This window comes from Puma concolor, chromosome F2, assembly GCF_028749965.1.
Source record: "Puma concolor isolate L17-30 chromosome F2, mPumCon1.1.hap2, whole genome shotgun sequence".
NCBI lineage: Eukaryota > Metazoa > Chordata > Mammalia > Carnivora > Felidae > Puma > Puma concolor.
In genome coordinates this window covers 83,260,858-83,272,929 of record NC_141684.1, presented here as the reverse complement: position 1 = coordinate 83,272,929, position 12,072 = coordinate 83,260,858, and the positions used below count along the sequence as shown (strand labels likewise).

The 12,072-nt window shown below is 40.6% G+C and overlaps 1 protein-coding gene across 2 annotated transcripts in view; it reads right to left on the bottom strand.

Annotated features, from left to right (window-relative positions):
* Positions 1-12,072, bottom strand: part of PRKDC (protein kinase, DNA-activated, catalytic subunit) — a 209,019-nt gene that overhangs the window by 91,057 nt on the left and 105,890 nt on the right. For both annotated transcript variants that reach the window (XM_086694932.1, XM_086694933.1), the window contains exons 49-52: positions 4,579-4,722; positions 2,910-3,061; positions 2,223-2,354; positions 624-735 (exon numbers count right to left, since the gene is read on the bottom strand). In XM_086694932.1, the coding sequence (XP_086551058.1) occupies positions 624-735; positions 2,223-2,354; positions 2,910-3,061; positions 4,579-4,722 (540 nt within the window). The remainder of the gene's footprint in view (positions 1-623; positions 736-2,222; positions 2,355-2,909; positions 3,062-4,578; positions 4,723-12,072) is intronic.

Sequence of the window (12,072 nt, the reverse complement as noted above, 5' to 3'; positions counted from 1 at the left end):
CAACCACAGGAGAACAGCAGTGTAGCAGGAAGCATCACTCCACTACCCTACTTTCAAGTAAGTTAGAACATGTAATTTACATACATCTGTAATAATTACATTCTATGGAGACCTGTAGTACTCTGAACGTACACTGCACTGAAAGATTCAGTTGGGTTCTTCTAACAATCCTGGAAAGTGGGCAGGGCTCCCAAGACTGAGAAAGGCTCCCACAAGTGCCCTGTCCTGTCTGATAACTATATTACGTCCCAGATTGGAAATGGAGTATTTTATTAGTTAACATAGCCCTAACCATAGCAAGTATCCACCAGAATAATTTGCTCCAAAAGAAACCCTGACACTACTTTCAGAGGAATGAAAGCTGGTTAAATAATCCTTTCCTGGCTTTCACAATATAATTAAGTTACCCATCTTTAAATGTTTACCAAGTTTCCAAGTGTTTTAAAAATCCTATGTCCTCTTTAAAAAAATTGAGCACTATATACGCTAGGAAAAAGCCAAGTATTAATAAATGCAGAATGCCCACTCTGGTTTGTTACAGTATAGAGGATATAAATAACAAGTGTTAGAAAAAATCAAAACTGAAAAAGCACTATTTATTTAAAATTGTATAACACACTTACATTTTCTTTCTTGGTAACATATTGAAGAATAAGTCCTAGAACTTCTGCGGCTGCTGCATACACCTCTTTATATTTTACAAAAGACATGTTAGTGACCAAAGCTTGAAAGTATCTGTAACAAATACAGAAAATATGCATCAAATAATACATTCTGTTGACATAAAAATATAACAACTTTGCTCCTCATGCCATATTAAGAGCATAAATTGAGAAAATACTAAACATAGAACATGATCCAAATTATTTGTGTGAAAACATATATCAAGATGTACTTAAGGCTCTGACATCATGACCAGGAAGGCACATGGAAGTCCACAGTTCAATCACACAGGACCTGCTGTAGTCAAAGCAAAACACGATGCTGGATACTATAAAAAACACTGCAGTGAAAAAAAAGATACTAACCAAGATCATGACTTACTGACACCCCTTGAAAGCCTCATGACTTCCTGACACCTCCTGACTGCTGTGACAAGAGGAGGACAATAAATGAGAAGGAGAGTGAGCACCAGTCCACGCTTCCAGGCTCTGTAGGCCACAGAATGTTAGCTTCCAGTTCCAGAGAAGCTCTATACGCTTGTCACTGGGGGAATCAAAGCTCAAAAAAAGTAACTCATCTAAAAGCAAACTATTTCCCATGGAATCTTCATGGAGCCACCTGTTTGTCTATGATAGCAGGCAAATGGAGGAACTGGTGCCAGGAGGCTAACACAGGAGGACCGACCAGACGGAGTGAGACACTTCCAAAGAAACGGGAAAAGCTTGGAAGGGACATGCTGAAATCTACAGTCACCATAATGTGAATGCTGACTTTTCAGAACTCCTAACACAGTAGGACAATGAAGTACCGGTCAGTGATGGTAGAGGATTAGCTCACTAGCGCCCTCCCTCCAGACGCCGGGCTGCGTTCACCCCCACCCACAAAAGGCCCCGACGGAGGGAGCAGGGGCTGCAGCTGAGGCAAAAAGCACAGCGACAGGGCAGCACCAGGGCCCAGGCATCCATCCATGATCCTGTCATGAATGGTCCCACAGAGCTCATGCTGTTTTGGGGGCAAATGCTGAAAATGCAGTTGTAGAAAATAAGAAAGAAAATACCTAACACCTATTTGGTGAAACACAATTGAAAAAAAAATACTAATTTTGAAAAACTTAACTTCCCTCATTCATTCCATTAACATATTTCTTCTCCCAAAAGACCTCTAAGCCCAACTTACTAAATTCTGGTAGAAATATTTTTAACATGGGTCTAGGTCTTTAAATTTATAAAAACTAGGTGCACCTGGGTGGCTCAGTTGGTTAAACGTCGGACTCTTGGTTCCAGCTCAGGTCACAATCTCACGGTTTGTGGGTTTGAGCCCCACATCGGGCTCATGGTTCACGGGTTTTAGTCCCACATCAGGCTCTGCGCTGACAGTGTGGAGCCTGTTCGGGATTCTCTCTCTCTTTCCTTATCTCTTTGCCCCTCTCATACTCGCACATGCACTCTCTCAAAATGAATAAACTTATGAAAAAATTAGACCATACTCCAGTCCATCAATCCAATTCACATATACTTTAATCTAAGAAAGAAGCAAAGCAAAACTCCCCTGATACTCACTTTATGCTCTCTATGCCACATTTTGGGTCATAGGGGGGCAAGTTATTGGCCATTATAATGCCTAATAATTGAATTCCTACTGAATTGTCTTTGGAATTAGGATCTTTACTGGAAAACTTTTCAAATATTAACCTGAAACATAAGCATAAAGGACAAATACAGATTATCATATGATAAAATAAGCACAGCAAGAAGATAATTTGCAGGGTGAGAAATACTTTATCTTTCCCCACGACTAACACCCTTCTTGCTAATACCCTGTTTGTATACATTCAAGTTATTCTAGCAAGTCTGTATTTCTTATGATCTATTTGCCCCAATTCTCTGTTAGTTGATTCTGAAACCTTTGGAAAGTTATAGCTTGCCACAGGCTGCACAGTCCGACAGTTTACCCCTGCGCTGGGACAATGAAGGGCAGAGTGTACCCCATATGCCCAGTGTCTGCTGGGCCAGAGGTGAGCTGGGAGACGGAGCAGACCACCTGGAGGCAATGACCCGCACAGAGGTGCTTCGTCAAACTTTGGAGGCTAGGATTGTACTAGCAGCAATATTGTACCCTTACAAATGATTCAATTTCAAATTATATTCCTTCTATCATTTCAAGTAAACTTCACTGTAATCACCATTTACAACATGCTACATTTTAAAAATGTCTAAGCAATACTGCAAAATGTAGTAAATTTGTACCTGTAAGGGAGAGATAAACAATCCTTCCAGCATTCAACAAGGGTTTTTATAATTTCAAGGTTATGTCTAAACACAGCTCTTTTTTGATGAAAAACATGTTTCATTAGGAAATGAAGCAATCGATTTGCTAACACTTCATCTTTAGGGACCCCCTAAAAAGGTATAGAAATTCTGTATTAATATGTAGCATTCCACTCTGGAAAAGCATTTTTTTAATCCAACAGTCCATTTATAAAAGAAACCTGCCAGTATACTGAAGCTTCTGGTGTAAAACCTATGTGTGATTTTTCAAGGACAACCACAGGCAATGACAAAGGCTTTGCTGGCAGGCCTTATGGGCAAGCTGCCCTCTGGCACCAGGCTGGAACACAGCCAGGGCTCTGCAGTCTCCAAGGGTAGATACAGTCACCCTTAGCCATCCACCCTCCACCCCCCAGACTGGTCATGCTTGTCACATATTTGTACTCGTAACCCCGGCACCTTCATTTCTCTTCATCTTCTCCAGGCTTCTCTGCTGAGAGAGCTCCTTATAAGAGGAAGGGCGACTGTGAAAACACTGTTCTTCTGACTCCTTTTATGGTCCCATAAAACTGCTGGAGCCTTTAATTCAGGGGTCCCTCAACAGTGAGATGACCCCCCAGATCTGTGCTAAACCACCTGACCCTCGACCAGACTAAGTTGCAATGTTCCATGGGGGAAATGGACAAGGGGAGTCCACTTCCTCTGGCTTTAGCTTCTACCGCAAGTGACAAAAGGCTTCACTTGATTCTTACTTTGACTCATTGCTTTATGCAGCTATTCTGACACCTAGCAGTTTGGCTCTCTCAAACTCAGCCATGCACCGGACATTTAACTCAATCTTTCCCAATGGTTCCTAAGTTAAACTAAATACTAAAATAATTTTACTCTGCTTAATAACATGAAAACATTTATCACCTTAAAGCTAAGAAATCTAAATTTGGTTTACTGTGAAATAAGACAGGCACATCCAGATATAAACGCATGTAAAAGCTCTATGTCCATATATTATGTTTAGTAAGGAATGTTCTCAGAATATTACTACATGAAAACTCTTATACCTTATTAGTGCTAATGTTTTTATGTGAATGGCAAAGCTCCAGAGCACACAAATCTGTACTGGTGGAAGCCAGGAGACTGCCTCAGGGTGACACAGTATCATTCACCTGGTGGTTACTTTTTTGGCAATTTCAACCATTAATGGGCCCATGTCAATACTAGGGAAATAAGTAAGCTGGCAAAACAAATGCCAAAACATCCACGGACTTTAGTTACAACAGAAGTTTTCAAGACCTAATATTCAGGGTCTACTGACATTTATTTCACACTTATTTTTTAAGAAATCATTAGTCTAGTTTCCAAGGTCCTAGCAAATAAAAGCAACAAACAAAATAAATACCTGATAGCTTAAAAATAAAAGCAAAGTCAGAGGCATTATCAAAAGAAATCTAAGAAATCAGAAATCTAAGAAAACAGACCTGAAGCAGTATGAAGCCATTTAGTATAACAGCACCACAGCAATATGACGATTAATGTTAAAAATGGTGACTCTTAAGTCATTAAGAGGAGCTTGGATTATCTGTCATCAATTTGTTTATGATATCAGCAAGAGACTGACATAGCACTCCATAAAAGACGTGTCCATTCTTACCACAGGAGTAGCTATTCCTGTCCATGAAAGAAGAGTCACCACTATCTCGACCACCATGTAGTGAATTCCTTCTCCTCCATTGTTTTCAGAAACCACCAGCTGCAGCAAGGGGCTGAGCCAATACTTCGCATAAGGGCGAAAGACCTGGAAGAGAATTTAAAAGTCAAACAGCAAAACAATTATTTTGAATAACCAAATTATTAATTTAGGAACATATCCTCCATCAGCTAAAATTTAATATTATGATTTGACCTAAATCCAAAACAGATGTAAATTCCAACAAGTACCCTGCTTCATCAGATCAGATTCTCTGTTGAATTCTCTCCTCATGGGTCCTTGAAACCACAATTCAAGAGAAATGGACTTCTGATCTTTTCTTTGTTGAAAACCTGATATAACTATGCTCTTAAAAATCAAAATGAAAGTACTCTTTATCAATCTCATCCTATCTGAATAGTATGCAGCTCTAGAGAACTGTTATTTTATGCAAATGCATAGAGTATATGAAAAACGAGAATATAAAAATTAGGTAGATGCATGTGGCTAATGTTCTTTCATTTCTTATAGAAGTCATTGTGTTATTGACTTCATTTTCTCAAGACCTCTGAAATCTAAAGAAAATGTACCCATATTCTAAATTCAATTTAGTTTATTTTAGAAACTACACGATAATGCTATTTTGATGCAAACGAACAGATTAAGATATAATTCAAGCTACCTATCTTCTTAACTTTCGCCACTTTGTTTTTATTAAATATGTTTCCTCAGGGACTACTCTCACAGCTTAAATCTGTGTGGTCTCAAATCTTTGTTTATACACCCCATAAGTAAAAAAAAGTTCGAACACTCTCCATGTATGTATTGATTTATTTATAAATTACAAACAAAAACTTCGTTATTTTTTTGTTGTTGTTGTATAGTTTTATTTTTTTCTTCTTTAATTTTTTTTTATTTTTTATTTTTTTTCAATATATGAAATTTATCGTCAAATTGGTTTCCATACAACACCCAGTACTCATCCCAAAAGGTGCCCTCCTCAATACCCATCACCCACCCACCCATCCCTCCCACCCCCCATCAGCCCTCAGTTTGTTCTCAGTTTTTAAGAGTCTCTTATGCTTTGGCTCTCTCCCACTCTAACCTCTTCTTTTTTTTCCTTCCCCTCCCCCATGGTCTTCTGTTAAGTTTCTCAGAATCCACATAAGAGTGAAAACATATGGTATCTGTCTTTCTCTGTATGGCTTATTTCACTTAGCATAACACTCTCCAGTCCCATCCATGTTGCTACAAAGGGCCATATTTCATTCTTTCTCATTGCCACGTAGTACTCCATTCTGTATATAAACCACAATTTCTTTATCCATTCATCAGTTGATGGACATTTAGGCTCTTTCCACAATTTGGCTATTGTTGAGAGTGCTGCTATAAACATTGGGGTACAAGTGCCCCTATGCATCAGTACTCCAGTATCCCTTGGGTAAATTTCTAGCAGTGCTATTGCTGGGTCATAGGGTAGGTCTATTTTTAATTTTTTGAGGAACCTCCACACTGTTTTCCAGAGTGGCTGCACCAGTTTGCATTCCCACATGCTTGTAGCGATGTCTCTGGTACTTTGTCTCACAGGATCCCCCTTAGGATCTCTTGTAGGGCTGGTTTAGTGGTGACGAATTCCTTCAGTTTTTGTTTGTTTGGGAAGACCTTTATCTCTCCTTCTATTCTAAATGACAGACTTGCTGGATAGAGGATTCTCGGCTGCATACTTTTTCTGTTCATCACATTGAAGATTTCCTGCCATTCCTTTCTGGCCTGCCAAGTTTCAGTAGAGAGATCGGTCACGAGTCTTATTGGTCTCCCTTTATATGTTGGAGCACGTTTATCCCCAGCTGCTTTCAGAATTTTCTCTTAATCCTTGTATGTTGCCAGTTTCCCTATGATATGTTGTGCAGAAGATCCATTCAAATTACATCTGAAGGGAGTTCTCTGTGCCTCTTGGATTTCAATGCCTTTTTCCTTCCCCAGATCAGGGAAGTTCTCGGTTATTATTTCTTCAAGTACACCTTCAGCACCTTTCCCTCTCTCTTCCTCCTCTGGGATACCAATTATGCATAGATTATTTCTCTTTAGTGCATCACTTAGTTCTCTAATTTTCCCCTCATACTCCTGGATTTTTTTTATCTTTTTCTCAGCTTCTTCTTTTTTTATAAATTTATCTTCTAGTTCCCCTATTCTCTCCTCTGCCTCTTCAATCTGAGCTGTGGTGGTCTCCATTTTATTTTGCAGCTCATTTATAGCATTTTTTAGCTCCTCCTGGCTGTTCCTTAGTCCCTTGATCTCTGTAGCAATAGATTCTCTGCTGTCCTTTATACTGTTTTCAAGCCCAGCGATTAATTTTATGACTATTATTCTAAATTCACTTTCTGTTATATTGTTTAAATCCTTTTTGATCAGTTCATTAGCTGTCGTTATTTACTGGAGATTCTTTTGAGGGGAATTCTTCCGTTTCCTCATTTTGGATAGTCCCTGGAGTGGTGCAGAACTGTGGGGCACTTCCCCTGTGCCATCTTGAATAACTTGCGTTGGTGGGTGGGGCCGCAGTCAGACCCAATGTCTGTCCCCAGCCCACCAATGGGGCCACAGTCAGACTGGTGTGTACCTTCTCTTCCCCTCTCCTAGGGGCGGGATTCACTGTGGGGTGGCGTGGCCCGTCTGGGCTACTTGCACACTGCCAGGCTTGTGGTGCTGGGGATCTGGCGTATTAGCTGGGGTGGATCGGCAAGGTGCACAGGGGCGGGAGGGGGAGGCTCAGCTCGCTTTTCCTTCGGAGATCCGTTTCCGGAGGGGCCCTGCGGCACCGGGAGGGAGTCAGACCCTCCGGAGGGATGGATCCGCAGAAGCACAGCGTTGGGTGTTTGCATGGTGCCAGCAAGTTCCCTGGCAGGAACTGGTTCCCTTTGGGATTTTGGCTGGGGGATGGGCGAGGGGGATGGGCGAGGGAGATGGCGCTGGCAAGGGCCTTTGTTCCCCGCCAAACTGAGCTCTGTAGTCACAGGGCTCAGCCACTCTCCCTTCCGTTGTCCTCCAACCTTCCTGCTCTCCTAGCAGAGCTGTTAGCTTATAACCTTCCAGATGTCAAGTCCCTCTTGCTGTCGGAACACACTCCATCCGGCCCTTTCACTTTTGCCAGCCAGACTCGGGGTCTCTGCTTGGCCAGCGGGCCACCCCTCCGCCCCGGCTCCCTCCCGCCAGTCCATGGAGCGTGCACCGCCTCTCCGCCCTTCCTACCCTCTTCCGTGGGCGTCTCGTCTGCGCCTGGCTCTGGAGACTCCGTTCTGCTAGTCTTCTGGCGGTTTTCTGGGTTATTTAGGCAAGTGTGGGTGGAATCTAAGTGATCAGCAGGACGCAGTGAGCCCAGAGTCCTCCTATACCGCCATCTTCCTCCGATCTCCACAAACTTCTTTATTATTAAACTACAGACAGTACCTGACTTCCAATGGTTCAACTTAAGATTTTTGGACTTAATCATGCTGTGAAAGCCACACACTTTCAGTAGAAACTGTACTTTGAACTTTTACCTTCTGGGCCAGCAGTGTGTGGGATGATAGCCCCAAGACGCTGAGCAGGGGCAGCGGCACCTGCACCATAGCTCCCCGTCAGCTATGCTATCACGAGGGTGAGCAACTGATACACTTAAAACCATCCTGTACCCATACATCCACTCTGGCTTTCACTTTCAGCACAGCACTGAATAAATTACATGAGATATTCAGCACCTCATTATAAAATGGGCTTTTGTTAGATGATATTACCCAACTACAGATGGACATAAACACTCTGAGCATGTTTAAGGTAGGTGAATCTAAGCTATGATGTTCATTCAGCAAGGTAGGTGTACTACATGCATTATCGACTTATGATAGCTTCAACTTATGCTGGGTTTATTGGGATATAACTTTATCATAAGTCAAGGAAGATCTGTATGATAAATGAATAAGTTTAAAAGTTGAAATTTTTAACTGAAACCAGAAAAAGATTCCATTAAAAAAGAGAACTAAAAGGCAATACCCTGATAAACATGGATGCAAAAATACTCAATAAAATATCAGGAAACTGAATCCAACAATACAATAAAATTGTGATTCATCACAATCAAATGAAATTTATAACTGGGCTGCAAGGGTGGTTCAATTTTCACAACTCAATCAATGTAATACATCACATTAATGAAGGGAAGGATAAGAACCATATGATCCTTTGAATAGATGCAGAAAAGCACTGGACAAAGTACAACATCCATTCATGACAAAAACTCAACAAAGTAGAGTTAGAGGAAACATACATCAACATAATAAAGGCCATACATGAAAAACCCACAGCTAATATTATCCTCAATGGGTAAAAACTGAGAGCTTTTCCTCTATGTTCAGGAAAAAGATAGTGATGTCTACTCTGACCACTGTTATTTAACATAGTACTGAATGTCCTAACCATAGCACTCAAACAACACAAACAAATAAAAGGCATCCAAATCAGCCAAGGAAGAAGTCAAACTTTCACTATTTGCAGATGACATGATACTCTACATAGAAAACACAAAAGACTCCACCAAAAAAACTGCTAGAACTGATAAATGAATTCAGTAAAGTCACAGGATACAAAATCAATGTGCAGAAACCGGTTACATTTCTATACACCAATAATGAACTTGCAGAAAGAGAAATCAAGCAATTGACCCCACTCACAATTGTACCAAAACCCACAAGATACCCAGGAATAAACCTAACCAAAGAGGGAAAAGATCTGTACTCTGAAAACTATAAAACTTAATGAAAGAAACTGAGGAAGACACAAAGAAATGGAAAAACATTCCACCCATGCTCATGGATAGGAAGAACAAACAGTGTTAAAATATCGTTACTACCCAAAGCGATCTATACATTCAATGCAATCCCTAACAAAATAACACCAGTGTTCTTCACAGAGCTAGAACAAATAATCCTAAAATCTGTATGGAACTACAAAAGTCCCTGAATAGCCAAAACAATCTGTAAAAAAGAAAAGCAAAGCTAGAGGCATCATAATTTTGGACTTCAAGTTGTATTGCAAAGAAAGAGTGATTAACACAGTATGGTACTGGCACAAAAACAGACACAAAGATCAATGGAACAGAATAGAAAACCCAGAAATGAACCCACAAGTATATGGCGAACTAATCTTTGACAAAGGAGGCAAGAATATTCAATAGGAAAAAGACTGTCTCTTAAAAAAATGGTGCTGGGAAAACTGGACAGCAACATGCAGAAGAATGAAACTGGACCACTTTCTTACACCATACACAAAAATGGAACTCAAAATGGATATAAGACATAAATGTGAGACAGGAAACCATTAAAATCCTGGAGGAGAACATAGGCAGTAACCTCTGACATCGGCCATAGGAACTTCTTACTAGATATTATCTCCAGAGGCAAGGGAAACAAAAGCAAAAATGTACAGGGACTTCATTGAAATAAAAAAAGCTGCTGCACGGTGAAGGTAACAATCGACAGAACTAAAAAGCCTTTTGGATGTCTTCTTTGGAAAAGTGTCTATTCATGTCTTCTGCCCACTTCTGAAATGGGTTGTTTTTTGAGAAGTTCTTTATAGACTTTAGATACCAGCTATGTCATTTACAATTATCTCCCATTCCAAAGGTTGCCTTTTAGCTTTGTTGAGGCAACCTATGCCTAAAAGGCAACCTCCAGAATGGAGGTTTGCAAATGACTTATCTGATAAAGGGCTAGAATCCAAAGTCTATAAGAACTTCTCAAATTCACCCAAAAAAACAATAAGCCAGTTAAAAAATAGACAGAAGACATGAATAGGCTTTTTTTCCCAAGGAAATCTACAGAAGACCAGCAGACACATGAAAAGATGCTCAACATCACTCATCAATCAGGGAAGTACAAGTCAAAACTACAATGACATATCACCTCACACCAGTCATAGTGGCTAAAGTTAACAACACAGAGGGGTGCCTGGGTGGCTCTGTTGGTTAAGAGTCTGACTCTTGGTTTCAGCTCAGATCATGATCTCACGGTTCGTGGGATCGAGTCCCATGTCTGCCTCTGAGCTGACAGCACAAAGCCTGCTTAGGATTCCCTCTCCCCAGCTCACACATGCTCTCTCTCTCTCTCAAATAAATAAATAAATAAACATTAAAAAACAACAACAAGGAAACAAATGTTGGAGAGGATGGGGAGCAAGGGGAACTCTCTTACACTTTTGGTGGGAATGCAAACTGGTGCAGCCACTCTGGAAAACAGTATGGAGGTTCCTCAAAATATTAAAAATAGAACTAACTACCCTATGATCCAGCAATTGCACTACTGGGTATTTAACTAAAGAATATGAAAACACTAAATCAAAGGGATATATGCAGGCACTCCTGGGTGGCTCAGTTGGTTAAGCATCTGACTTTTGATCTTGGTTCAAGTCTTGACCCTCAGGGTCATGAGTTCAAGCCCCGCACTGGGCTCCACAATGGGTTTGAAGCCTACTTAAGACAACAAAACCAAAAACAAAAAAAAAAACCCAAACAAAGGGATACGTGCACGCTGATGTTTCTAGCAGCATTATCTGCAACAGCCAAGAAATACATGCAGCTCAAGTGTCCATCAATTGATGAATGGGTAAAGAAGATGGGGTGTGTGTGTGTGTGTGTGTGTGTGTGTGTGTGTATAAAACTCACCTATAAAAAAGAATGAAATCTTGCCATTTACAACAATGGGGACGGAGCTAGAGAGTAATATGCTAAGTGAAATAATTTAGTCAGAGAAAGATATATGCCATATGATTTCACTCATGTGTGGAATTTAAGAAAAAAAAACACACAAAACTTGGGGGGTGGTAAAGGGAAGAAACCAAGAAATAGACTCTTAACTACAGAGAAGAAACTGAGGGTTACCAGAGGGGAAGTTGGGGGGGTGGGGGAGGATGGGTTAAATAGGTGAAGGGTATTAAGGAGGGCCCTTGTGATGAGCACTGGGTGCTGTATTTAAGTGCTGAATCACTAAATTCTACACTTGAAACTAATATTACACTGTATGCTAATTGGAATCTAAATAAAAACTTAAAAATATATCAATAAAGAAAATAAATAAATGTTGAAATTTTAATAATAAATGTAAACGCAAGTTCTAATCTTTTCTTCTGTAAGACAATGGAGCCTCTGGAACATCTTTTGCAAACCATTCCCCTAGTCACTCCTGAGCCCCCGTCATGCACAACACCCCAGGAAATCTCTCAGTGATGTCTCAGAGGCAACTCACATCCACATGTGTGAACAAGTTCAGCATGCTTCCTTGTCAACCTGCTTACCCACTCCCAGGCTACCAAGAAATGACCCAGAAATAAAGACACCAGCTCCCTTTCTGGTAGCCATCAAGTCAGCACTCAGGAACATGAGCTAGAAATTACATGTGACCCCAAGCGTTATGGGTTGTTCTGTGTCTTCCA